General features: G+C 45.1%; 2 protein-coding genes and 1 non-coding gene across 6 annotated transcripts; 2 read left to right on the top strand and 1 right to left on the bottom strand.

Moving 5' to 3' along the window:
• Positions 1 to 67: 67 nt before the first annotated feature.
• Positions 68 to 13,251, top strand: Porcn (porcupine O-acyltransferase). 4 transcript variants are annotated; one of them, XM_077106320.1, is made up of 17 exons: positions 68 to 166; positions 821 to 993; positions 2,316 to 2,508; positions 2,908 to 2,951; positions 3,320 to 3,501; positions 3,582 to 3,712; positions 3,830 to 3,847; positions 5,001 to 5,015; positions 5,114 to 5,239; positions 5,397 to 5,497; positions 6,767 to 6,843; positions 6,934 to 6,997; positions 7,101 to 7,186; positions 8,194 to 8,229; positions 8,337 to 8,405; positions 8,533 to 8,643; positions 12,867 to 13,251. In XM_077106320.1, exons 2-17 carry the CDS (start codon positions 858 to 860, stop codon positions 12,966 to 12,968), a joined length of 1,491 nt encoding a protein of 496 aa, XP_076962435.1. In that variant the 5' UTR covers positions 68 to 166; positions 821 to 857; the 3' UTR covers positions 12,969 to 13,251. The 4 variants fall into 4 exon arrangements, with proteins under 4 accessions (XP_076962435.1, XP_076962436.1, XP_076962433.1 ...); XM_077106318.1 differs by lacking the exons at positions 3,830 to 3,847; positions 5,001 to 5,015 and having other exon boundaries at positions 87 to 166; XM_077106319.1 differs by lacking the exons at positions 8,194 to 8,229; positions 8,337 to 8,405 and having other exon boundaries at positions 87 to 166.
• Positions 13,252 to 14,125: 874 nt separating this feature from the next.
• Ebp (EBP cholestenol delta-isomerase) lies at positions 14,126 to 21,809 on the top strand. The gene is made up of 5 exons (XM_077107189.1): positions 14,126 to 14,406; positions 15,532 to 15,894; positions 19,849 to 19,885; positions 20,008 to 20,138; positions 21,316 to 21,809. Exons 2-5 carry the CDS (start codon positions 15,594 to 15,596, stop codon positions 21,537 to 21,539), a joined length of 693 nt encoding a protein of 230 aa, XP_076963304.1. The 5' UTR covers positions 14,126 to 14,406; positions 15,532 to 15,593; the 3' UTR covers positions 21,540 to 21,809.
• Positions 21,810 to 23,345: 1,536 nt separating this feature from the next.
• On the bottom strand, positions 23,346 to 23,418 carry Trnaa-ugc (transfer RNA alanine (anticodon UGC)). Its single transcript has one exon. It is a non-coding gene; the product is annotated as a tRNA-Ala (tRNA).
• Between the last annotated feature and the right edge of the window lie 4,558 nt (positions 23,419 to 27,976).

Raw genomic sequence — 27,976 nt, 5'->3', positions numbered from 1 at the left:
GGCCGGTCCGCCCCGGGATTTAAAGGGCCCGCTTCGCCGCGCCGCCCTGGGAGCCGCTGCTGGTCCTGGCCTTGCGGCCTGCGGGGAAGGCTGCCCGGAGGAGGAGGCGACGGTGGCAGCAGCGGCGCGTCCCCGGCCCCCAGGACCACGGCTTCCTTTCTGCCAGGTAGGTTGCTAATAGTGTGCGTGTGGCTCTCCTGCTCCCATCCTGATCCGGCCTCCCCGCGAGATCTGTAGCGCATGTCCTGGGACCCCCTTCGCATCACCTTTCCGACTTCCCCTCCTGCTCTGTCCCCTGCCAAAACCTACACTTCCCTGCAGTCCTTGAATGTGGGCAAGGCTTTATTGGTGGCCTTTTGCCGGGTGGGGGTGAGATGGGGCACGCGGAGGATACAGGACACCCCCCATCCATACAAGGAGAGATGCACACGGCCCCAAAGTGTCACAGAATCCCCCTCTCTGCCCTCCACACAGAGCGACTCTACCTTGGAAACCAAGGAGTCCCCTACCCCCCTCCCGCCCCATTTGATATATGGGCCTAGAATGCACATCATTCAGTCATCGCCTCAGACCGGACGGTTCACAGCATTCAAGACACGGGTCCTTCATTCACCGCAGGTCACAGCTGTGTGTGTGCATTCAGAACACTCACCCCCCACACACAGTTGGTGGCTCAATCTGATGTACCTGATGTTCACATCCTCTCCCAGGCTCCCAATACCAGCTGTGGAGTACACAGCTCCCAAAAGTGCTCAAGTCCATCCCTTGAACACGGGTGACCCCATGGACATCCTGCTCCCTCTGTGTTCCCCCTTGGCAGATTTATCCATCTGTCTTTCCATCCGTGGGGGTCTACAATGGCCACCTTCAGCCGTCAGGAATTTTTCCAGCAGCTACTGCAGGGCTGTCTCCTGCCTACAGTCCAGCAGGGCCTTGACCAAATCTGGCTGCTTCTTGCCATCTGCCTCGCCTGTCGCCTCCTTTGGAGGCTTGGTAAGTGCCTGCCACACTGTGTGCCACCACACCAGATGATATCATATCTGCCGTGTTCATACATAAGCCACACCTTACCCTGCCACATCCAGCCAGGCCAAAATAGGTCCCAACATGTCTAGCCCCATCACATTCCACCAGACCATTCCCCCTTCTACCAACCACATCCTACTCTGCCCAGCTACCCCAAGCCACACTAGGCCAAGCCACATCCTATTATACCAAGCCATGCCCTTCAGTATTTCTGGAGTCTATGATTCTGGAAAACTGAGGTTCTTGGTATCCTGAAATGTCTACATTTCAAGATTATAAAATTCTGGAATGCTGATTTGTAGGGTTATGGAATCCCAAAATACCATGTTTACAGGGTTTGGAGGTTTTAACAAGTTGAAATCCTCACATTCTAGGCTTCCAAAATGTTGGCATTCTGGATTTCTATAATGGGGACCTGATGAGATTTCTGGTTACTAGGATTCTGGAATGTTTCCAAAATCCTAGCAGACTTGTATCCAAATGATAAGGTTCCAAGTCCCTACGTTCCTATAGGATGCAGAGATGTTTTTAGAAATCTGAGATTCAAAGGGTCTACTCTTTCTTTTTTTTTTGTTTTAAATGGATGTTCTAATCCCCCTAGGTTTTTTATTATTGTTAATATTTTGTGATGCTGGGGTTGGAACCCAGGGCCTTGCACATGCTAAATAGGCTCTCATCACTGAGCTACATCTCAGCCCTCCTAGGTTTATTATCTAGACATATTTCAAAGCTACTGAAAAGTTGGAATAATACAATGAACTACTCATCTATCATCAGATTCTCCAACTGTTAACCTTTTGCCACATTAGCTCCCTCAACCTATCTTTATCTCTCTTCTGTCCGTCCATTCATCTATCATCTTCCTGCATCACTTGGATAACTTGCTGATATCATGACACTTCACCCCCAAATCCTTCAGTGTATAGCCCCCAAGAACAAGAATATCCTCTCCCAAACCACAGCCTCAACCATCACCCCCCGACAATAATATTACCCAATATAAATTGATATTTGAATTTCTTCTGGGTCCCCAAAATGTCCTTTATAGATTTCTTTTCCTTAAACCCAGGCCTTGCCACCTTCTTCAGCTCCTCAGTATCAGCCTCGGGTCTTCTCCAATTCCACCACATTCCAACCTCCAGGCCTTCACCCAAGCTTTGCCCTCTGCCCAGGTCCTTCTCCCCTCCCTACCAATCCACCAACCTTCCCTTTCTTGTTCTTTCTTTCCCTCCCTCTTTCTCTCCCTCTTTCTCCCTTTTTCTCTTGTTCTCTCTCCCTCTCCCCTGAAGGGTTGCCATCCTACCTGAAGCATGCAAGCACCGTGGCAGGCGGGTTCTTCAGCCTCTACCACTTCTTCCAGCTGCACATGGTTTGGGTCGTGCTGCTCAGCCTCCTGTGCTACCTCGTGTTGTTCCTCTGCCGACACTCTTCCCATCGCGGCGTCTTCCTCTCCGTCACCATCCTCATCTACCTACTCATGGGGTATGGGTGTGCATTCTCATCCTCGCCCTGTGGGCAGGAGGGCAGGAGGGTACCTAGGCATCCGATGAAGTTGTCCAAGATAGGGAGGGCACAGAATTTTGAGTAGAAAGAAAAGGGTCTGGGATAATTGTTCAATGAGGAGGCACCAAACAGGGAGGATGTGGAGTATTCCTGGAGAAACATGCCTAGGAGACGTGTCTTTTCATGAGGTGGTACAGGCCCGATTGGGTGTGGGTTCCCCCTGGAGGAGGGAACCTAGGGGAATTTTTCCTCCAGGAAGTTGTACAGAACAGGGGAAAGGGGAAGGCAGAACCCTCTCAGCAACTTGGTCCCCCCGACCCCCGTGGTATCAGAGGCCATGGGGGTTGTGGGGCCAAGACAAGCACCTTTTTTCCTCAGTGAGATGCACATGGTGGACACCGTGACATGGCACAAGATGCGAGGTAGGTAGCCCTGCCCCAGCCTTCCTGCCCTCTCCATGTCTCCTAACTGCCCCCACCCTGGGTCTCTTCTCCTCCACTTTGCTCCCTTGTCTGCTGCCCCATGATGTAGACCTCAGATTCCCTTTGTGTCTATGTCTCTTTCTACCATGTTTTCCTGGAGAATCTGCTGGGTCATCTCATGTATGTGTCTGATGCTTTTGAGTAAGGGTGTCTGCCTGTCTTGGGCCCACTTACCCAGCAGTCTGCCTGTTTGGTCCTATGCCCACCTACCCATCCTTGTACCCGCCTTCTCCTCACCGGGTGTGCCCTGTCCCTCCATGCTGACCTGCTCTCTTGCCCATCCACTTGACCATGGGCCCCACACATAGGGGCCCAGATGATTGTGGCTATGAAGGCAGTGTCTCTGGGCTTCGATCTGGACCGGGGCGAGGTGGGTGCAGTGCCCTCACCTGTGGAGTTCATGGGCTACCTCTACTTCGTGGGCACCATCGTCTTTGGGCCCTGGATATCCTTCCACAGCTACCTACAGGCTGTCCAAGGCCGCCCACTGGTGAGGTCCTGGGAGGATGGGTGGGCAGGGACTGTGGGGGCCATCACTGGACAGTGCTCACTGAACCTTAATCCCCACAGAGCCGCCGATGGCTGCAGAAGGTGGCCCGGAGCCTGGCGCTGGCCCTGCTGTGCCTTGTACTTTCCACTTGTGTGGGCCCCTACCTCTTTCCCTACTTCATCCCCCTTGATGGTGACCGCCTCCTTCGAAAGTGAGCATGATCTTTGAGGCTCCTGCCCAGCAGTGAAGGGGTTGGGTAGGGGCCTGGGGTCTCCCCACCTCTGATCCTATCTCTTAATGCTTCTCTGTCTGTCTTCTGTTACTACAGCAAGAAACGCAAAGCCAGGTAAATAAGGGCAGGTGCTGAGGGTGGCGGGGGGCTGACTAGGAATGGGGGCAGAATCTAGGACCAATTGGTTCCAGAAATTGGAATGTATCTGACTATATACCCCATGACTAGATAGAGATCGGATATCCATCTCTAACTGTCCATTTGACCAAGATTGACTCTGTGACTCAGTGTATGACTGACACTCTGACACATTACTGTGTCTGGCTGTCCATCTGTTCGGTTCTTTCTCCATTCAAAGGAAGTTACATGACAAGTTTGTGTTCATTGGTGACTAACCTGTCTGTGACTCCAGGTAGGGGGATGCATAGTTTGTTTGCCTATGGCCACTGATCCCCTGAATATGGAACTCAGAGTTTTGACTGTGCCATTGTCGATGACAGAGTGTGTAGCTGTCATTGGACAGGGTTAATCTAAGTTCATGACTCCTGCTGGCCTATGACTCTGGTATGTGCCTCTCTGTGATTGATCCTGCCTGTGTGTCTGCCTTCTCTGACTGCCTGATATTGTCTAACTGAGAGGTCATGACCAATCATGAGCCTGCACCTGCACATAGGACACACTATCTGCCTCTGGTTTGTCCAGGACTGGATCTACTCTCTGATTATATGCCTCCCTCCCCCATTCACTGGCTGCTAATTATGTCTGATGCTGATGAATCTCCAAAAAGTCACTTGACCAGTGTCATCCAGCTGAGCAGCCAAGCATTAATCCCAGGACTTATTTCAGAGCCTATGCTTTTTCCAGTGCAGGATGCTGCCTGTTTTTGACCATCTGATCGTAAAACTGCCAACGTGTATATGTGTGCGTGTACATTGAACAGTTGACTGTCTCTAAGACTAAGGGGTGGTTTTTCTCGTTGTTTGTTTGTTTTGACTGTCTTGTGGTCACTGCAAAGCTGGAAGTCTGATAACGTTTGTGTCTGATGTTATGACTGTTTTAGGATACAGGGCCATGCCATATCATAGGTCATGTCATGCATCCGTTTAAGTTGCATGAAAACAGCCACCTGTCAGTATTTGTCTGTGTGTCTGCCTCTTTTGCCACTACATTTCTGTTTTGTCTGTGAACATCTCAGGCCAACCTCCGGGGTCTCTCTGACTCTCTTTTCTTTCTTCTCTGCTCCCTTCCTGACCCCTGGGGGCCCTAGGGGCACCATGGTAAGGTGAGTCCACAGAGCAGGGGAGGGGATGCTGACAGATGGTGGGGTATCCTGGCAGGGCCTGGGCATGATGCCTCTCTCCCCTGCCCCTTTCTTCCCAGGTGGCTGCGAGCCTATGAGAGTGCTGTCTCCTTCCACTTCAGCAACTATTTTGTGGGCTTTCTATCCGAGGCCACAGCCACGTTGGCAGGGGCTGGCTTCACGGAGGAAAAGGATCACCTTGAATGGTGGGGAGGGCATGGGGGCCCCTTCTCCTACAGGGTGCTGCCTAGAGGAACTGCAGGGAGGAGGGAGGGGACTCCCAGGGGAGGGAAGAACAAGACAAATGTGTGGTATCCAGATGGACTGAGATCCCAACTGGATCTGCATGTCTCTTGTCTACAGGGACCTAACAGTGTCTAAGCCACTGAACGTGGAATTGCCCCGGTCAATGGTGGAAGTTGTCACAAGCTGGAACCTGCCCATGTCTTACTGGCTAAATAATTGTGAGTCATCAAGTCACCACTCCAGGGGAGTTGGTAACCCTAGCCCTTTCACACATTTATGTAACAAATATTTACTGAGCAATTACTGTGAGTGGGCACTGAAGATACAGCAGAGACAAAAAATTCACAAGGGACTGGGGTGTAGCTCATTGGTACAGCAGTTGCCTAGCATGCCCAGGCCCTGAGTTCAATCCCCAGCACCACACACACAAAAAAAAAAAAAAAAAAAAAAAAAAAAAAAAAAAAAAAAAACAGTCACAAAAATCCTTACCCTGGTAGAACTGGCATTTAAGAGGGAAGCAAATAATAAAGAAGAGGAAAAAAAATAACACAAATGGTTTAGTTGGTGATAAGTGCTCTGGTAAAAATTCACAATAATAATGCAGGTAAAGGTAATCCAGGTGACAAGAGTAGGGGGCCGTGCTGCAATTTAAAATAAATTAGCCAGGGCAAGTCTGAATGAGGACAGGACATTAGGACATTTGAACAAAGACCTGAGGAAGGTAATAGAGCAAGGAATGTGGATATATGGGAGAAGTGTGACAGATGGAGGAAACAGCAAGTGCAAAGGCCCTGAGGCAGTTTGTTTGGTGTGTGGGGAATAGCAAGGTCACTGCAGTGGAGTGTTAGGAATGTGGCTCAGTGTTAAAGCTTCCGCTTAGCCTGTGTGAGGCCCTGGGTTTGATCCCTAGCACTGAAAAGAAATAAAAATAGGTTATTGGGGTAGGCACAGTGAAATGAGGAGGCCAATGATAGGACATGAAGTCAGAGAGGTCCTGTAGGACTTTGTGAGCCACAGAGAGGACTTTGGCTTTTTGAGGCACTCAATGTCAGGGCTCTTCATAGAGGAGGGCCATGGGCAATGTGTTAGGTTCCTGCCACTGTTAGCAACCCAGGCTAACAATGATGGTGGGCAATACACAGAGCACATGGAGAGGAGAAATCAGATTCTGGATATATTCTGAAGAAGGAACTGACATGATTTGCTAAATCTCTAGATGTGGGAGTTGGGAAAAGCAGATGGAAGGTGATTCCAAGTTATTTTACCCTGAGGACCTGGAAGGGTGGACTTGGCATTGACTGACCTTGGGAAGACCATGGGATAAGTATGTTGGAAGGGAAGATCAGGAGCTAGATTTTAGATATGTGGAGGTGGAGACCATCTTAAGGACTTTATCCTGGAGTACCAATAGATTGTGGGTATCAGGGCTTTCTAGGAAGGGCAGGGGGACTCTCCAAAGAACCTTAATCTACATCTCTCCCTGCCAGATGTTTTCAAGAATGCCCTCCGACTGGGGACCTTCTCAGCTGTGCTGGTCACCTATGCAGCCAGTGCCCTCCTGCACGTGAGCAGGGCAGAACAGGATGGTGGGGGGATGCATCGCAGGGGTAGTAGAGCCTCCTCCTCACTTACCTCATTGCCCTTGGGTCCCCAGGGCTTCAGCTTCCACCTGGCTGCAGTACTCCTGTCTCTGGCATTTATCACTTATGTGGAGCATGGTGAGTACAGAGCCTAGTTAGCAGACAGATGGAATGTTGGTAGGAAGCTGGAGCCACTGTCCCCTGAGGCTAAACTTACCCCTTATCTTCTGCACTGTCCCAGTCCTCCGGAAGCGCCTGGCTCGGATCCTCAGTGCCTGCGTCCTGTCCAAGCGGTGTTTGCCAGACTGTTCACACCGGCATCGCTTGGTGAGGGTTCAGCCTGGGCAACCTTGTGCCCAACGCTCCCCCTCAAAAATGTCACTTATGTCTCCATCTTGTACCTGTCTCAGAGTGTCCAGCCTACTGTTCTGGTCCCGGAGCCATCCCCATAACTTCACATCTATTCACTGGCATCTGTTTCTCTAACAGGCATTTATTGAATACCTGCTGTATACGCACCTGCCATTCATTCCTCCAAGGAACATTTATTAAGCACATGCTAGTTCTAGATGCTGGAGACACAGCAGTGAACAAAGCAGGCCAAAGTCCTGGCCCTTTGGGACAAACATGTTAATAGGGGAGACAGTAAAATAAAAATCAGTGAAGTCTAATAGTTTGTCAGGGGCCACGTGTGGTGGGTCATGCCTATAATCCCAGCAATTTGGGAGGCTGAGGCAGAAGGATTACAAGTTTGAAGATGGCCTCAGCAATTTAGCGAGGCCCTAAGCAACTCAGTGAGACCCTGTCTCTAAATAAAATATGAAATAGGGCTGGGGATGTGGCTCAGTGGTGGAGTGCCCCTGAGTTTAATCTCCGGTACCCAAAAATCAATCAATCAATCAATTAATTAATTAAAGGATGGGGGGTGTGGCTTAGTGGGAAAGTGCCCCTGGGTTCAATCTCCAGTGCCAAAAAAAAAAAAAAAAAATGTTTGTCAGGGTATGAGTAGTGCTAAATGTAAGGGAAAAGGGGTGGGAAGTATTTGGGGTGTGATTTCCATTTTAAATAGGGAAGTCAGGGTAGGAGAGATCCTCCTGGGTGTGGTGACTTTTGAGTTTTAAGTGAAGGAGGAGAGGGAGGGAAGCATCCGGGTAATGGGAACACCCCATGTAAAAGGCTCCAACACAGGTACAGGCCTGGAATCCTTGACAAACACTGAGAAGGTCAGGGTGTCTTGAGCAGAGTAAGGAGGATTTGGGTGGGGAAAATATGGGCTCTCTAGGTTATGGTGGTATTTGTTTTTGTTTTGTTGTTGTTTTCATTCTGTTTGCCAGAAGAAATACAGACAACTCCCATTCGTCTCCTACCTGGTACCAATGTTCATCACCATAAGCCCCCAGTTCAAAGTCCCACCATTTTTGCTCCTCTGCCTAAAGGCTCGCATCTCCCCCAACCTGGATGCTCTCATGGTTAACAGCACCCTTGTCCTTGGATACTTCTGAGCTCCCATAAGAGGCCCCCTGAACCATCTCTTTCCTATCTCGGGGTACATGGACATCTTCCTTCCTGGGACTCACAGTGCCTTGTGTGTCCCCCGGGGCTTTCCTGCACAGGTGGAGGTGGGGGACAGTGAACAGGTCCAGCTGCCAAGTGTATCCATTTGTCCCCCACAGGGCCTGGGGGTGCGAGCCTTAAACTTGCTCTTTGGGGCCCTGGCCATCTTCCACCTGGCCTACCTGGGTTCCTTGTTTGATGTTGATGTGGACGACACCACAGAGGAGCAGGTGAGGTGGGGGCCCTTTGTTGGGGGGTGTGAATCAGGGATGGGATTTCCTGTTCGTGGACAGAGCAGGGAAGCAGGCATGAGGTCATGCTTCTTAGCTTCTGCAACTAGTGCAACTTGTTCCACCTTTCCTTTTGTCCCACAGATTGAGTCACACTGTCGGCTCTTTTCTTTGAGTAAAGGGTGCAAAATCTGTTTACTTATTTTCCTTATAAAATTCATTTTAGGGCTGGGGTTGTGGCTCAGTGTTAGAGCACTTGTCTAGCATATGTGAGGCCCTGGGTTTGATTCTCAGCACCACATACAGATAAATAAAATAAAGGTCCATTGACAACTAAGAAAATGTTAAAAGGAAAAAAAAATAAAATAAAATTCATTTTGTAGAGAGTGTAAAATCCAGGTTTCACTTTTTTTTTTTTGTTTTACTTGTGTTTTCATTTTTGTGGTAATGGGGTATGAACCCAGGGATGCTCTACCACTAAGCTACATCCCCAGTCCTTTTTACTTTATATTTTGAGACACTGTTTCACTAAGTTGCTGAGGCTGTCCTCAAACTTGTGATTCTCCTGCCTCAGCCTCCTGGGTTGCTGGGATTATAGACAAGTACCACTATGCCAGGATTATTTAACTTTTTAAAAGATTTTTTAGTTATACATGGACACAATATCTTTATTTTTTTTAATTTTTTAATTTTGTTTTTAGAAAGAGAGGGAGAGAGAGAGAGAATTTTTTAACATTTATTTTTTTTTAGTACTTGGCGGACACAACATCTTTGTTTGTACGTGGTGCTGAGGATCGAACCCGGGCCGCACGCATGCCAGGCGAGTGCGCTACCACTTGAGCCATATCCCCAGCCCTCTTTTATTTTTTAATACCTTTATTTTTCTTATTTTTTGTTAGTTGTAGATGAACACAATATTATTTATTTTTATGTGGTGCTGAGGATCGAACCCAATGCTTCACACATGCTAGGCAAGCGCTCTACCACTGAGCTACAGCCCCAGTCCCAATACCTTTATTTCTTTTTGTTTTTAATACTTTTATTTCACTTATTTATTTTTATGTGGTGCTGAGGATTGAACCCAGGGTCTCGCACGTGTGAGGCGAGCACTCTACTGCTAAGCCACTACTCCAGCCCCCCTTTATTTCTTTATGTGTGATGCTGAGGATTGAACCCAGTGCCTCATACATGCAAGGCAAGCGCTGTAATGCTGAGCCACAACCCCAGCCCCAATATCTTTATTTTGTTTATTTATTTTTATGTGGTGCTGAGGTTAGAACTCAGTGCCTCATATGTATGAGGTAAGTGCTCTGTTACTGAGCCACAACCCCAGCCCCTTTTTTAACTTTTTAAAAAGTATTATATTTTACTCAGGTTGAGCATGCAAACTCCAAATTCTGTTCCTTAAAAATTTTGTTTGCTGGGCATAGTGGTATGTGCCTGTAGTGCCAGCTACTGGAGAGGCTCACTTGATCCCAGGAATTTAGAGGCTAATTTGGGCAACATAGTGAAACACTGTCTCAAAAAAGTTACATTAAAATGTTTATACTATTTTAGTTAATGTTGAGTGTAAATTCAAGATATTACTCTTTTAAAAATTGAGAACAGGGGCTTGGATTGTGCTCAGTGGTAGCTCGCCTAGCACCTGTGAGGCCCTGGGTTGGATCCTAAGCACCACATAAAATAAATAAATAAAATAAAGATATTGTGTCTAACTACAATTAAAAAAATAAATATTTCTTTAAAAACTAAGAACAATTTTTAAAACAGTGTTTATTCAAATGACTCTTGCAGAATCCAGATTTTGGTTCTTATTTAAATTTTTAACAAAAAATAAAACTTCATTTTTTCCTCATTAAAACAATTTTTAATTTTTATTCAGGCTGAGTGTGCAAAGTCTTGGTTTGGCTTCCTTTTTATTTTTATTTATTTATTTTGGGGGGGTATCAGGGATTGATCTCAGGGGCACTTAACCATTAAGCCACACCCCCTGCCCTATTTTGTATTTTTTATTTGGTGACAGGGTCTCACTGAGTTGTTTAGCGCCTCACTTTATACTGAGACTGGCTTTGAATTCTCAATCTTCCTGCCTCAGCCTTCCGAGCCCCTGGGATTACAGGCGTGCACCATCACACCGGCTTATTTTTTTAATAACTTTTTTGTTTTATTTTAATTTCAATATTTTAGGGCTGTGAAGCAGGAGTATTGCAAGTTCTAGAGCAGTTTCAGAAAATTAGCAAGGCCTTAAGCTATTTAGTGAAATCCTGTCTCAAAATTTTGAAAAAAGGCTGGAATGTAGCTCAGTGGTAAAGTGCCCCTGGGTTCAAACCCCAGAACCACCCCTATCAAAAAAAAAAAAAAAAAAAAAAAAAAAAAAAACCTCAATATTTTAGGGCTAGATGTATATCTCAGTAGTAGAATGATTGCTTTCTCCAGGTAAGGCCCTGGGTTTTATCTTCAGCATTGGAAAAAATAAAAGCAGTATGCAATATATTTACAGGGAAAAGTCTTTCTCCCATGCTCAATCACTTGCCCTCTTACAAGTAATTACTTTTATTTTTATAAAAATATCCTTCCAGGGGCTGGGGATTTGGCTCAGTTGGTAGAGTGCTTGCTTGGCATGCACAAGGCCCTGGGTTCAATCCCCAGTACCACACACACACACACACACACACACACACAAAATCCTTCCAAAATTCAAACATATCAAGCAAATATAGAAATATATGTTAATTATCCCCTCCCCCATTTTACCCTATACATAACACATGAATCACACTATTCTGCAATTTTTAAAAATCTTCCACATCAGTACATAGTGTCCTCATCCATTTTTTTCCATTGTGGTGATGCAACAAACTTTAACATGTCCCTAATTGATGGACACTTGGTTATTTGCAGTCCTTTCCTATTGCAAATGACACTGAATCAAGTTGTACCCATTTGGAATCATACAAATGTAGACAGATCTGTTTAAGATATATTCCAGAGAGTGTCAATGAAGAAGTTATCTTTTTGTGTTCCCACCAGCAATGTGTGAGTGCACCTGTTACCCCACCAGCAGACTGCCTCTCAGACATTTTGGATATGTTTGCCAGTTAGGAGTAAGAAAGATTATGAGGGGCTGGGGCTTTAGCTCAGTGGCAAAGCGCTTGCCTAGCATGCGTGACGCACTGGGTTCGATCCTCAGCACCACATAAAAATTAACAAATAAAATAAAGGCATTCTGTCCATCTACAACTACAAAAAACATAGGAAAAAAAAGAAGAAAGATTATGAGCGCAGTGGAGCACACCTGTAATCCCAGTAGCTCGGAAGGCTGAGGCAGGAAGATTGTGAGTTCAAAGCCAGCCTCAGCAACAGTGAGAGACTAAGCAACTCAGTGAGACCCTGTCTCTAAATAAAATACAAAGAAGGGCTGGGGACGTGAGTCAGTGTTTGAGTGCCCCTGATACCCCTGGTACCCCACTCCCAAAAAAAGGAGTAAGATTATGAGTGAAGCTGAGCATTTTTTCATATCCTTAAGTCATTTTATTTTCCCTTATGAGAATGGCCTTCACACCTCCTTTGGTAATTTTTGTCTTTAAAAAAATTATTTTGGGGGGCCTGGGATTGTGGCTCAGTGGTAAAGCACTCGCCTAGCATGTGCGAGGCCCTGGGTTCGATCCTCAGCACCACATAAAAATAAGATAAAGAGGGCTGGGGTTGTGGCTCAGTGGTAGTGTGCTCACCTAACATGTATGAGGCACTGGGTTCGATTCTCAGCACCACATAAAAATAAAGACAATAAAGTCCATCAACAACTAAAAAAAAATATTTTAAAAAATAAGATAAAGATATCATGTTCAACTACAACTAAAAAATAAATATTTTAAAAAATATTTCTAGCAACTTTTTATATGTTAGGTAGAATACAGGTCAGAGAGTAGAATTACATTGTCTCATTTTGAAAATATTTTGGAGGTGCTTCTACAGACCAAACCCAGGGCCTTATCATGCTAAACATACAGTCTACTACTGAGCTACACCCTCAGACTCTTAAAATGATTTTAAAGTAAGAAAATAAAAACTATATCTGGTCACCTTTCATGTGTATGTACTCAGGTACTTCTATCACTTGGGGATACTATGGAGTCACAGAACATCCTTGGGTAAAGGATGAGTTTTCATGAGACCCTTTTTGTCCTTGTTGAATAGAACCATCACCTATTTCTCTCCCACAGGGCTACGGCATGGCATACACTGTCCACAAGTGGTCAGAGCTCAGCTGGGCCAGTCACTGGGTCACTTTTGGATGCTGGATCTTCTACCGTCTCATAGGCTGAGGCATATGACCCTTATAGCCCCTCAAGACTCCTCCTCAGAGTGCCAGCTCTGATGGGGGGTGAGAAAAGGCCCTACTCCTGGACCCGTCTCCATTCATGACACCACCCACACACCCCTACACACACGCGCACACACACACACACACACACACACATTTCCATGCCTGTCAATCCCCACCCCACCACAAGGCGGGAAGGGGGTGGTCCCTGTTAAGGCCTAGGGGTGGGGGATACATGGGGAAGCAGAGAGGGGGAGATGCAGGGCTTCCCTGCCTGCCTTCTCCCTTTTTATATACAGTTTGTTATTGTCAAATAAAAGTAGAAATACACAATAGGCTCTTTCTTCACTGGTCAGATTCGAATAGGAGTATGAGGAATGGGGGGTACAGCACAGATAAAGGTTTAGAAACTGAAAACCATGTAGAGGGAGCAGTTTATGATTGGTTCATAGTTAATTTATGATTGTTGGTGATGGGTCCAAGGATGGCAGTATCCTGGTCCTGCTTGACTTGAGTGGGTACAGATTTTATAGCAGAACGTAGGGAAAGTCTGATACTAATTGGCCAGAAAACAGGGATCCCTGTTCTGATTGGTTGTTCTGGGACAGACGGGAAGGAACGCATGACAGATGAAGGATTGACGCTTATTGGTCCCTAGATCTGAAGGTTGGGGGTTCTAATTGGGTGAATCTGAATTGTGACTGAGAGCTCGGTTTGGGTGTCCAGATTTAGCGTTATTTCATTCTGGTTGGCTTTTTAGAATTGGCTCAGTTGAGGGTCTCCGTGCCAATTGGCCAGCAGGACCGAGAGGCCTGGATTCTGATTGGTTCTTCTGACTTGAAGTCGGGAGAGGTGAGGATCACCTGCTGCTATTGGGACTATGGAGTTATGAGAGCAAAAGTCCAGGGCCCAGGGCCGGTGGAGGGCAAGGGTTCTGCAGTGTGCATGATGTGATCTGCCTGTCATATTATAATTTCCTTGCATTGAGGGTTGGCCTGGGAACGGATTGGTTGTCTATAAAAACAAACAGAGAGGGCAAGAAAACGCTGTCTCTCCAGCAAACGTGGAGCACGTATGTCTAAACTATCTCCGCTGCGATTGCTGTGGGGTCGGGGAAATTGAAACCAAGAATCGTTGCAGATTGGTTACCGGTCGGAAACGCCCACCAACCTTTGACAGTCCCCGCCTCCACCCCACTCCTGACTTGGTCTCAGCCAACAGCGAAAATGGCACCACGCGTGAGGATGGGACCTGCAGCACACGGAGATCTCCTATTGGTTGGGAGGCACCTTTCCCGCTTCTCCATTGGCCTGCTCCTTTAGGCGGGGGAACCGTGAGGGGATGGGCCCGAACTAGGGACGTTTTCAAGCGAAAGTCAGCCTAGCGAGATCGGGAGCCTGTGGGAAACGGCTGCTGGCTGCTGCGATCGCGAGGCTTCGGTGAGTGCTCTCGTCCGACTCTCCACTCCATCCCCTAGCTCTCCACCACCTGATGGCCCGCCCTCCGCCAGCCTCGCCGGCCTCGTATCCCCACCCTTGCGCCTGCGCGGGACCCCTTGCTCCCCGCGGTTGTCCGGACGACGGAAGACCCGCCTTCTCGTTGGGCTGTTGGACTGGAGGGTTCTGGTTCTGATTGGTGGTCTCTGTGTTTGACTCCCCTTTTCCTCGTTAGCGTCGCTCGGGAGACCCCAGCCCTTCCTAGTCGCGTGCAGGTTGGCAGCATAATATACTCTTGCCAGCCGGCTGTAGCTTTTGAATGGTGGGCTTTAAATGCTTCGCCCGCGGTTTCCTTCCCTCTGGCGGGAGGGAATACCTTTCCATTCAGTAGTGTAAACATTGGCCTGGTTCCTGTGTCTTGCCATCAAACTTTCAGCCCTGTGGGTTGCAGTGCTGCTTGCCTGTAATCCCAGCAACTCAGGAGGCTGATATAGGATTGCAAGTTCGAGGCCAGCTTCAGCAATTTAATGAGACCCTGTCTCAAAAAAAAGATAGAGAAAGGACTGGGTATGTGGCTCAGTGGTTAACCCACACCTGGGTTCAAACCCCGGTACTAAAAAAAAGAAAGAAAATAGTGTTAGCCCTGACTTCTGGGGTCTGTCTTGGTGACTGAACTCACTTACCAGAGTGTAACCAATGAGGGCTGGGATCAGGAGTGGTTCCTGTGTGTCCCACACCAAATTGTGACCCCTGAGGGCTGGGACCAGACCTGGTACCTGTCACCTCCTCTAGACTGTGACCAGTGAGGGCTGGGACCAGTGAGGGCCTTGTTTCTGTGTGTCCTTAACAAGATTGTGACCCCTGAGGGCTAAACCAGAGACCTGTTTCCAATTACTGCAGCTCCCAGAGGGCTTGAAGGACTTTCAGTCTTTCTGTGGCCTTATTATAGTCATGTTCTTAAACAGTATACAATTCCATTATTGTCTATTTATCTCTAAAATTAGATTATTTATAATCCAGTTTTACAGTCAGTCCATTAACTGGTCAATTCAGTCCATTTACATTTCTTGTAGTAATAAAGTATTTGGATTTAATTTAATTATCTCACTTTGCTTTTTATTTGCCCAGGTTATTCTGTTCCTTTTTTCTCCTTCCTGTTGGTCCACACGTGGCTGTCAGCCCACAGAGACATGGCCACCAACACAGGCCCCTTGCACCCATATTGGCCTCGGCACCTGAGGCTGGACAACTTTGTGCCTAATGACATCCCCACCTGGCATATCCTGGCTGGCCTATTCTCCGTCTCTGGGGTCGTAGTTGTGACCACATGGCTGTTGTCAGGTCGTGCTGCAGTTGTCCCACTGGGGACTTGGCGGCGACTGTCCTTGTGCTGGTTTGCAGTGTGTGCATTCATTCATCTGGTGATTGAGGGCTGGTTCGTTCTCTACCACGAGGTCCTTCTTGGAGATCAAGTCTTCTTGTCTCAACTCTGTGAGTCCTGAATTCTTATGTTATGGGAGGGAACTTCCTGGGCAGGGATTGGCTTACAAATTCTTCAATTAATTTATTTGAAAAGTTTATAAAACTTTTGTGCCCCACATATATTTGCATGGATCAAGAAACAAAGCCGTTTAAATAAGTATGCAGTGAAAATCTGCCTTCTCTCTACCAAGAATCCCCCAAATCTCTTAGGTGCTATTAGTAATTGTTTCTGGGACTGGGGATGTAGCTCAGCAGGAGGGAGGGAGGGAGGGAGAGAGGGAGAGAGAGAGAGAGAGAGAACTTTGGTATGTGCAAGGCCCTGGATTAAATCCCCAGCACACACAGTGACAAATTCTTGAGTTTATTTATATATAGGCCTCAGTTTGCTCACTTGTAAAAGGGGGATAATAGTAGTTACTTAAATATATGTAAGAGATTTAGAACAGTGGCAGTTATTTACTATTATTTTTATTATCATTATTATATTTATTTTTTCCCTTTTTAAGTAAATGGAAACAAGCTATATATACTTCTGAACTTTGATTTTGTGTGTGTGTGTTTGTGTGTGATACTGAGGATTGAACCCAGAGGTATTCTACCACTGAGCAATATCCCTAGCCCATTTTTTATTTTTTATTTTACTTGAAAACAGGGTCCTCGGGTTTGGAATTGTGGCTCAGTGGTAGAGCGCTCGCCTAGTAAGCATGAGGCACTGTGTTTGATCCTCAGCACCACATAAATATAAAAATAAAGATTTTTTTTTTTTTTTTAAAAAGAGGGCTGGGTCTGGGGCTCAGGAGTAGCACACTTGCCTGGCATGTGTGAGGCAATGAGTTTGATTCTCAGCACCACATATAAATAAATAATAAATAAATAAACAAAGGTCTATCAACAACTTAAAAAATATATAAAAAAAAAAAGACAAGGTCTCACTAAGATGCCCAGGCTGGCCTTGAATTTGTGATCCTCTTGCCTCAGTCTCCAAGTCACTGGTTTCCAGATATGCACCACTGTGCCCCATTGAACTTTGCTTTTTCAAATGAGGTCAATTCTAGCCAGGATGGTGGCTCATGCCTGTAATTGCCTATAATCCCAGGGTCTCAGGAGGCTAAGGCAGGAAGATCTCAAGTTTGAGGCCAGCCTCAGCAATTTAGCAAGGCCCTAGGCAACTTAATGAGAACCAGTCTCAAAATAAAAAAATAAAAAGGGCTGGGGATGTGGCTCAGTGCTTAAGCACCGCTGGGTCCAATGCCTAGTACCAAAAACAAATAAATAAAATAAACTGAGGTCACTCCTTATCATAAAGAGCTTTTTCTTTTTTCTTTCCTTTATTTTTTTGGGGGGTACCGGGGATTGAACTCAGGGTACTCGGCCACTGAGCCACATCCCCAGCCCTATTTTGTATTTTATTTAGAGACAGGATCTCACTGAGTTGCATAACACCTCGCTTTTGCTGAGGCTGGCTTTGAACTCACAATCCACTTGCCTCAGCCTCTCAAGCTGCTGGAATTATAGGCATGTGCCACTGTGCCCAGTTTATAAAGAGCTTTCAAAGCATAGATGTAATAAATTTATTTGATATGTACAATCAATACAGTGCATTTCCCTCTAATCTTCTACTGTCTCAACAATATTTCTTTCTGGTCTCATGAATAAAGCTGCTATGAACATTCTGACATGTGTCTTTGTGTTGACTAAGCCTCTTTTATTTCTCTGAGTAAAGATGTAGAAGTAGAATGGCTGAGTCTTATGGTAGGTGTGCATATAACTTTATGAAAAACTACCTGGGGCTGGTTTTGCAGCTAAATGGTAGAATGCTTGCCTAGCATATTTGAAGCCCTGGGTTCCATCCCCAGCACTGAAAACAACAACAACTACTACTAAACTGTTTTCAAAAATGGTTGCACCTAGCCAGCACAATGGCACACGCCTGTAATCTCAGCAGTTTAGGAGGCTGAGGCAGGAGGATCATGAGTTCAAAGCCAGCCTCAGTAACTTAGGAAGGCCCTAAGTAACTCAGTGAGACCCTGTCTCTAAATAAAATATAGAAAATGGCTGGGGATGTGACTCAGTGTTTCAGTGCTCCTGAATTCAATCCCTGGTACCAAGAAAAAAAAAATGATTGTACCATGTTACATTCCCACCAGCAAAACAGGACAATTCTAGTTCCTCCATATCCTCACCAACATTTGGTATTGTCAGATATTTCCTAAATTTTAGTCATTCTAGTGAATTTGAATGATAACTCATGATTTTAATTTGCTTTTCCTTAATGATTAATGAAAGTTTGAGAAACTTTTATCTGAGCACTGTGGCACACACCTGTAGTCCCAGGGATTTAGGAGGTTGAGGCAGGAGGATCACAAGTTCAAAGCCAGCCTCAGCAACTTAGTAAGATCCTGTCTCAAAAAATAAAAAGGGTTGGGGAAGCCAGGCACAGTGGCATATGCCTATAATCCCTGCAGCTCTGGAGGCTTAGGCCAAAGGATTTTGAGTTCAAAGCCAGCCTCAGCAACGTATCAAGGCCCTAGGCAACTCAGCAAGACCCTGTCTCTAAATAAAATATAAAAAAGGTCTGGAGATATGGCTCAGTGGTTAAGCACCTGTACTAAAAAAAAAAAAAAAAAAAGGCTCGGATGTAACTTGGTGGTTAAGCAGCCCTGGGTTTGATCCCCATCAAAAACAAATGGATTAAAAGAGGTAGGAATCTGGGCTGGGGATGTGGCTCAAGCGGTAGCGCGCTCGCCTGGCATGCGTGCGGCCCGGGTTCGATCCTCAGCACCACATACAAAAAAAAAAACAAAGATGTTGTGTCCGCCGAAAACTAAAAAATAAATATAAAAAAAAAAAATTGTTAATTAAAAAAATAAAAAATAAAAAGAGCTAGGAATGTAGTTCAGAGGTAGAGCACCCCTGGGTTTATTCTCCATTACTATAAACAAACAAACAAAAAAGTTTGAGCTCTTTTCATGTTTATTGGCCACTTGGAAATTCTCTTTTGTGAAGAACTGTTTAGGTTTCCTGCCTACTTTTACCTTGGGCGGTTCTGGGTTTGGGTTGTTTTTTGTTTTGTTTTGTTTTGTTTGTTTTAATTTTTTCTCTTCTCCATGCTGGTGATGGAACCCAGGGTCTTGCACATGCTAGATAAACATCTACTATGAGCCACAGCTCTAGCCCAAGTGATATTTTTCTTATTTTCTGTTCATTCTTTCATTCACTCATCTGTTCACCTGCATATATGCTCTATCTTGCACACTATCATGAAATATTTCATTCACTCCATCATCCCTTTTTCTTTTGACAGTGCTGGGGGTTGAACCCAGGGTCTTGTTCATGCTAAGCAAGTGCTCTATCAATGAACTATACTCCCCTCCCCATTCACTCGATCATCTATCTATATCTGCCTCCTTTTATGCCACAAATGCTTTTTTTTTTCCCTCAGTAGTAGGGATTGAACCCAGGATGCTATTATAACTCAGAGCTACCTTTCATTTATTTTGTTTTTTAAAATTTCGAGACAGGGTCTTGCAAATTTACCCCAGAGTGGCCTTCAACTTGTGATCTTCCTGCTTCAGCTTTCCTAACAGCTGGCAATACAGGCATGCACCTGCCAAGTGTGACCAAACACTTCTTGAGTATCAAGCAGTCACAGCAACACTGTTCTGTGTCACACACATTCTTTTTTTTTAATGTTTCATTTGTTCTTTTTAGATATACATGACTAAAATATATTTTGACATGTTATACATACATGGAGTATCACTTCCCCTTCTTATGGTTGTACATGATGTAGAAGACACACATTATTAAACTTTAAAATCCAAACTGCTACCCCATTTCACAGATGAAGAAACTGAGGCATGGAGAGGTTATAAAGTCTGCCAACTTACAGGGGCCCCAGCTCTCACAAAGGAAAGTTCCTTTTCTTCCTTAATTCTTCATGTGTGTTTTTCTTTTCTTCAGGGAAAGAGTATTCCAAGGGAGACAGCCGATACATCATGTAAGTGTTTATGGGTCAATGGAGCCCTGCATAGGTTTGGGGTGGTGGTAAGTCAGCTTTAATAGGGTACCCTGTGCACACAGCATACCAATTCCAGTGTCCCTCCATCCTTTCTCTTGCAGTAATGACAACTTCACTATCTGTATGGAAACCATCACAGCTTGCCTGTGGGGACCACTCAGCCTATGGGTGGTGATTGCCTTTCTCCGCCAGCAACCCCTCCGCTTTGTTCTACAGTTCTTGGTCTCTGTGGGTGAGGCACTGGGCACTAGAGGGATTGATGGGGGAATCCACAGACACAGGTATAGCCCTCTTGGTAGTATCTCTCTTGTGTCCATCCAGAGGCACATCAGCCTGAGTGACCAACTCCCTAAAGTACTAAAACAGCCATGCCCTTCTCTGATCTTGCATCTCAATTTCTCTTCTTCCTTCATCACAGAGTCTCCTATGAAAGTTATATGTAATGTCCTATGCTTTCAAGAAGCCCCTGGATCCTCCAGGACAAGGATTCTGAGTTCCCTTATCTGAGACTCAGTCTTCTTTTTTTTTTAATATTTATTTTTTAGTTTTAGGTGGACCCAATATCTTTATTTTACATTTATGTGGTGCTGAGGATTGAACCCAGTGCTTCGTGCATGCTAAGCAAGCGCTCTACCACTGAGCCACAATCCTAGCCCTAAGACTCAGTCTTCTTATATTTTTTGGTACTGTGGATTTAACCCACGGGCAGTTAACCACTGAGCTATATCCCCAGCCCTTTTTTGTAGTTTATTTAGAGACAAGATCTCACTGAGTTGCTTAGGGCCTGGCTGAGTTGAACTCACAACCCTCCTGCCTCAGCCTCCCAAGCTATTAGGATTATGGTGTGCACCACTGTACCCAGCTAGTCTTCTTGTATTCTTAAATTGTTAACTTTCTTTAGTTCTGGATGTAGGGGTTCCCTTTAGCCCTGGAATCTAAGCTGTCTTGAATTTTAGGATTTTGAACTTCCTTCAATTCTGGACATATGAGCTCTCCTGAGTTCAGAAATTCTCAGTGCTAGCTGGGTACAATGGCACATGCCTATAATCCCAGCTTCTTGGGAGGCTGAGACAGGAAGATCACAAATTTGAGGCTAGCCTGGACAAATGAGCCAGACCCTGTCTCAAAATGATACTTAAAAAAGGCTGGTGATGTAGCTCAGTGATAGAGTACCTCTGGGTTCAATCCCCAGAGCTGCCAAAATCTTCTAAATGCTCTGATGTGTAGAATTCTCATTTTTGGATTTCTGAAATTTTTAGTTCTGTGATTTCAGAATTCTTAGCTCTCTGAGTTTAGGATCCTAAGATCTGAAACCTTGAAGGCTGACTTGGGAAATGCCTTGAAAGAGAGTCTGAGTTAGCTTCCTCTTCCTCACAGGGGTTGATCCTTTCCCCTCCTGCCTCCCACAGGCCAGATCTACGGGGATGTACTATACTTCCTGACAGAGTACCGTGATGGATTTCAGCATGGGGAATTCGGCCACCCACTCTATTTTTGGTTTTACTTCGTCTTCATGAATGCCCTGTGGCTAGTGCTACCTGCAATCTTTGTGCTGGATTCCGTGAAGCAGCTCACTCGTGCCCAGAGAACACTGGACAGCAAAGGCACAAAAGCCAAGAGCAAGCAGAACTAACAAGCAGTGGACTGGCCTGGAACACTGACCGATGATGTGTTCCTGCCAGAAGAGTCCAATCCTGCTCCCACAGGTTGGAGGGGCCAAAGCTTATTGATTTGTGACACTCAGACTGATGAGTGGCCACAAAAGGGTCAGATATGAGAAAGATAGGGATTGTATAGCACTACTGCCAGGAGCCATTGGGAACAAGACATAAGGCAAGGAACAAGACATAAGCCATGATGGTGGCAATTTTTAAAATCAGAAAATAAAATATCATAACTTGAATACTGAGAGATCTTTAATTACTAACCCTAGAAATGCCTTGTGATTAATCTCTTCTTCACTCATCTGCAGACCCCCATCATCATCACATAGACCTCCCATCTCTGACTTCATAAACTCCCAGTACTGATCTCACATGATCCCATCATTTACCCTAACGACCCCATAACTCACCACTTGGACTCCCGCATTAAGACCACCCCATCACTCACCCCATAAACCCTATCACAGATTCCATAGGCCCTTCTGTTAGTCAGCTTGAAGTGCCATACCAGAATGCCACAGACTGCATGGCTTAAACAACAGAAATTTATTTTCTCAGTTCTGGAGCTAGTCACAGTGTCCATAGGGTTGATTTCTTCTGAGATCTCTTCTTGGCTTGCAGGTGGCTGATTTCTCACTGTGTCCCAATGTGGTCTTTTCTCTGTGTACCCAAGCTCCTGGTGTCTGTGTGTATTTGTGTGTCCAGACTTCGTCTTAGGAAGTCAGATTGGATTAGCCACCCTAACAGCCTCATCTAAAATAAAGGCCTTATCTGCAAATACAGTCACATTCTGAGGTACAGGAGTTCAGGGCTTCAGCATATAGATTTGGGGAGGACATGATTCAGTCTATAACATTCTGCTCTCTGTTCTCCCCCAAATTCATGTCCTTCTTGCATATAAATTATATTCACCCATATCCCAGCAGCCCAAAACTCTTTGCCCATTCTGGCATTGACTTTTTTTTGAGGGGGGGGGGGGTTGCTGGGAATGGAACCCAGGGCTTTGCACATGCTAGGCAAGTGTTCTGCCACCGAGCTATACCCCTAACCCCTGCATTCACTTTGAATCCCAACTCTTACCTAAATATCATCTAAATCAAGCATGGGTGAGAGGTATGATTTATTCTAAGGCAAAAATTCTCTAGCGAGAACCTGTGAAACCAGATCAGTTTGCTGTTTCCAAAATGAAGTGTTGGGACAGGTATCAGAGAGATATTCCCATTCCCAAAAGAAGAAATTGGTAAGAATAATGAGATCACAGGTCCCAAGTAAATCCAAAACCTAACAGGGCAAATTCCATTACATTTTAAGGCCTAAGAGTAATCCTCTTTGGCTGGATACTCTGTCCCCTGGCCCACCAGGGTCAGGTCAACACCTTCTGGGCCAACTAGAGCAGCATTGTTGCTTTCTCTACCTGATGCACTACAACTAAAACTCGTGGCCCTGCCCTCCAGAATTGAGGAGGGCATGGCAGTACCATTAGGGTCACTCTTCCTTTTTTTGAAAGTTAAAATATATTTATAGCCAGAAAGTTCTATTGTTTTGTTCTGTAGAATCTCAGAAGGTAGACAGCCTTCCTTCATTTTATCCCATCTCTATTCCCTTTAGTCCCAAGCTACCTGAGTGTTTCCACTGGTATTGCCCCACCTTTATTCCTGACTTCTGCTGAGACAGCAGATTAGATCAGTGCAGCACACTCATGATTTCTTTATGGAGTAATTTTCCTGCCACACCCATACTGTTCTCTACAGAACACTTTTTTGTTGTGGTGGTGGTGGTGGTGCTGGGGATTGAACCCAGGGCCTTGTGCATGCAAGGCAAGCACTCTACCAACTAAGCTATATCCCCAGCCCTCCAGAACACATTTTTAAAAAAATATTTTTTAGTTGGTGATGGGACTTTATTTTATTTATTTTATGTGGTGCTGAGAATTGAACCCAGTGCCTTGCACATGCTAGGCAGTGCTCTTCCACTGGGCTATACCCTAGCCCTCCAGAACACTTTTTGATTTTGTAATATTGGACAGGCTGAGAATTTTATGAATCTTCACATTTTTGTTCTTTCCTTCCTAATACTTCCTTTTCTCCCTTTCTTTCTTTTTTTCTGTACTAGCAACTGAACCTATGGGAGTTCTACCACTGAGCTACATCCCCAGCCCTATTTTGTATTTTATTTAGAGACAAGGTCTCACTGAAATGCTTAGGGCCTCACTTTTGCTGAAGCTTGCTTTGAACTCAAGATCCTCCTGCCTCAGCCTCCTGAGCCACTGAGATTACAGGGGTGTGACACTACGCCCAGCTATTTATCACAGTTCTTGAGGCTAGCACAGATACATTCTGTTTCTGTTGAGGGCCCACTTCCTCATAGATAGCACCTTCTTGTTGTATCCACATATAGTGGAATGATTGAATTCTAGATTCTTCATTTCTTTTTCTGGGGTGGGGCAGTGCTGGGGATTTAACCCAGGTGCTTTACCACTGAGCCATATCCCCAACCCTTTTTATTTTGAGGCAGGGTCTTGCTGAGTTATTTAGGGCTTCACTAAATCGCTGAGGGTGGTCTCAAACTTGCCATCCTCTTGCCTCAGCATCCCAAGTCACTGGGATTACAGTTGAGTACCACTGCCACCATACCAGGTCCTCTTTTTATTTTTTTGTTTTAAAACAGGGTTATCACTTAGTTTCCTAGACTGGCCTTGAACTTGCAATCCTCCTGTAGTTCATTCCTGAACTTGCAGACTCCTGCAGAGTCTCAGCCTGCAGAGCAGCTGGGATCATAGGTATGTACCACCATACGTGGCACAATCAAGGCTTTTTCTAACATATACCTCAAAAACTGTTCCAGCCTCAGGGGTGGGGATGTGGCTCAGTGACAGAGCATTTGCCTAGCATGTATGAGGCACTGAGTTTGATCCTTAGTACCACATAACAAATAAAATAAAGGCAGTCTGTCCATTTACAACTACAAAAAAAAAAAATTAACTCTTCCAGCCTCTACCCATCACCCAGTTCCAAAGTTACATTTCTATATATTACATTAGCACCCAACTTCCCAGTATCAAAATATATATTAGTTTGCTAGGGTTGCCATAATAAAAATGCCACAGACCAGATGGCTTAAACAACAGAAATTTACTTATTTAATTTTATTTTTTTGGTACTAGAAATTGAACCCAGGGGCACTTTACCACTGTGCTACATCCACAGACCCCCCTTTTTTTCACTATGTTGCTTGTTACTTAGGGCCTTGCTAAGTTGCTAAGGCTGGCCTTAAATTTGCCATTCTCCTACCTCAGTCTCCTGAGTCACCGAGATTACATGCCTAGGTTATTTATTTTTTAAAATGAAGTTTTTACATGAATGCCAACTTTATTTGATTTATTTTATTTGCTGTGATGCTGGGGATCATTCCCAGGGACTCACATATGCTAGGCCAGCACTCTACCACTGAGCTACATCTCCACCCCTATAAATTTTATTTATTTATCTAGGTACTAGGGAGTGAACTCAGGGACATTTTGTCACTGTGTTCCATCCCCAGCCATTTTTATTTTTTTATTTTGAGACAGGGTATCACCATGTTGCTTAGGGCCTAAATTGCTGAGGCTGGCCTCTAACTTATGATCCTCTTGCCTCAGCCTCCCAAGTTGCTGGGATTATAGGCATGTACCATTGCACCAGAGCAACAATATATTTTAAATGGAAAAAGAAAAAAGACCACTGCCATTATGGTCTCATTTAACTTTAATTACCTTCTTAAAGATTCTATCTCAAATATCTTCCACTTTAGAGGGTGGGGTTTCAATATAAGAATTTTCTTTCAGGGATACACAATTAAGTTCACAAATTCATTATCACTGACCCCCCCACCCAGAACTCATGGGTTCATGGGTGCCACATCCCACACCTCACAGGGTTCCCAATGCTCACACCACACGCCCCCCCCCCCTCTATTCAGCCTTTTTGACTCTGATAAATCATCCCACAGACACTCTGCCCATCATCCATACCACATACCCTACAACTGACCCCACAGACCTCCATCATTCATACACTATCACTCACTCAACCATAGTCTCCTATCACTCACCCCACTAAATCTTACTACTCATCCCCAAAGTCTCCTATACTCACCCTGAAAACCACATAACTTATCCCATAAAACCCTATCACCCTACCAACCTATCACTGACATCACAGATACACCAATCACTCATCCTATAGATCCTTTATAACTAACCCTATAGACTCCCCATAACTCATCATTTTAGGAGGGGTATCAAGGATTGAAACCAGGGGAACTTTACCACTGAGCCACATCCCACGCCCTGTTTATTTTCAAAATAGGGTCTCACTAAGTTGCTTAGGGCCTCATTAGTGCTGAGGCTGGCTTGGAAGTTGTGATCCTCCTGCCTCAGCCTCCTGACCCACTGGGATTACATATATGAGCCACCATCCCTGGCCTTCTAACTCATCTCACAGAACCCATGCCTCATATCATAGACCACCCCCAGGTTCCATCACTTATCCCACAGACCTCTTATCACTCACCTTACCTATCATTCCATCTGTCAACTTGCAGTTCTCCACCATTCATGGTATATAACCCATTGGTCACCAACAAATGCCTTAATCACCCCAAAGACACCTGTCGCTTACTATATAGACTGCCTTTCACACACTCAGAGTCCCTTCATTCCCCCTACAAATCTCCCTACAGGCAACCTATTATTCACTCCATAGATGCTCCACAGTTACCCTGTGGAACTCCTCCTCACTCACCCTGAAGACCCCCACCCCTTATTCCATACTCTCTATCATTAAGTAATTGATTCCTTGAAGGATTTCAAAGAGATGTAAAGAATGAATAATAAAATGGCAGATACTTGAATACTGGTTTTAGGTGACCTGTGTAAAGCCAGACTTCAGTTCAAACTCTGGCTCTCTTTAGGCCTACAGTATAGACTTGAAGAAATGTCTAATTGTTAATGCCAAAGCCCTGCATAATCTGAACTCATTTACTTTCTCATCTAATATACTATCACTCTGTTGTTTACTCACGATAAAGGCATGCTGATTTTGCTCTGCCTCAAATATACCAGGCATAGCCATCTTTCTGTCCATTGCACTACTTATTCTCTGTGCCACTTACTACCTGTTAACCTTGAGCTTGCTTCTCCCTGGCCTTCAATGTCTTGTATATAAAATACTACTACTAATAATAATGCCTACCTCATAGGGTTTTTTTAACAAAATATTTATATTTTTAGTTATAGGTGGACACGCTATCTTTATTTTATTTTTATGTGGTACTGAGGATTGAACCTAGTGCCTCACGTATGCTAGGTGAGCGCTCTACCTCTGAGCCACAACTCCAGTCCCCTCATAGGGTTTTTATACAGTTTAAATGAATTGATATATGTAGACGGTTTAGCATATACTTTATAGTTTTTGAATGGAAGAATGAATACACAAATGAAAGAGAAAGTTCTCCCCAGGACTATAACAAGGGTCTCCTTTTTGATCTCCTTGCTTCCAATATCTTCCTGTCCAAAGTTTTCCTCAATACCAAGACAGGAGCATCTGACCATACCTCTGTCTAAAACCTATGCTCCATGCTTTCAGGATAAACTCCCAGCTCCAGGCTAAGAGTTTCCTCATCCCACCCTGTGATAACTGAAATGAGAGGTAGGCTGCCAACTTGTTTCCATTAGAAAATCCAGCAGGGGGCTGGGGATGTGGCTCAAGTGGTAGCATGCTCACCTGGCATGCATGCGGCCCAGGTTTGATCCTCAGCACCACATACAAACAAAGATGTTGTGTCCGCCGAAATCTAAAGAATAAATACTAAAAAAATTCTCTCTCTCTCTCTCTCGTTCTCTCTCTCTCTTAAAAAAAAAAAAAAAGAAAAGAAAATCCAGCAGTGGCTGAAGATGTAGCTCAGTGGTAAGTGCTAGCCTAGCATGTACCAGTCCCTGGGTGCAATGTCCAGCACAAAAAAAAAGGGAAAAAAAGAAGCAGGGTGTGGTGGTAGCAGATACCTGTAATCTCAGCCACTCAGCAGGCTGAGGTAGGAGGATCACAAGATGAAAGCCAGCCCCAGCAATTTAGTGAGGCTCTAGGCAATTTAATGAGACCCTGTCTCTAAATAAAATATTTTAAAAAGGGCTAGAAATGTGGCTTAGTGGCTAAGCATCCCTGGGTTCAATCCCTGGTAACCTCCCCCCCAAAAAAGAAGAAACTCCAGTGTCATAGGTGGATTTTTTGTTGTTATTGTTGTTGTTTGGTTGGTTGGTTTTGATACTGGGAATTAAACCCAGAGGCACTTTACTACTGAGCTACATCCCCAATTCTTTTTATTTTTCATTTTGAGACAAGGTTTCACTAAGTTGCTTATAGCCTGGCTG

Source organism: Callospermophilus lateralis, chromosome X (assembly GCF_048772815.1).
Source record: "Callospermophilus lateralis isolate mCalLat2 chromosome X, mCalLat2.hap1, whole genome shotgun sequence".
NCBI classification, from domain to species: domain Eukaryota; kingdom Metazoa; phylum Chordata; class Mammalia; order Rodentia; family Sciuridae; genus Callospermophilus; species Callospermophilus lateralis.
Note: the sequence above shows the minus strand (reverse complement) of the source record. Positions and strands in the feature narration are given on the sequence as shown.

Excerpts from the sequence above, each read along its gene's own strand:
- Porcn (XM_077106320.1), top strand. The coding sequence starts at position 858 with ATGGCCACCTTCAGCCGTCAGGAATTTTTCCAGCAGCTACTGCAGGGC. Across the intron at positions 2,509-2,907 it reads CTCATCTACCTACTCATGGG|TGAGATGCACATGGTGGACA; the intron begins GTATGGGTGTGC and ends TTTTTTCCTCAG. Across the intron at positions 8,230-8,336 it reads TCCCATTCGTCTCCTACCTG|CACCCTTGTCCTTGGATACT; the intron begins GTACCAATGTTC and ends CATGGTTAACAG.
- Ebp (XM_077107189.1), top strand. The coding sequence starts at position 15,594 with ATGGCCACCAACACAGGCCCCTTGCACCCATATTGGCCTCGGCACCTG. Across the intron at positions 19,886-20,007 it reads GGAGACAGCCGATACATCAT|TAATGACAACTTCACTATCT; the intron begins GTAAGTGTTTAT and ends TTTCTCTTGCAG. Across the intron at positions 20,139-21,315 it reads ACAGTTCTTGGTCTCTGTGG|GCCAGATCTACGGGGATGTA; the intron begins GTGAGGCACTGG and ends TGCCTCCCACAG.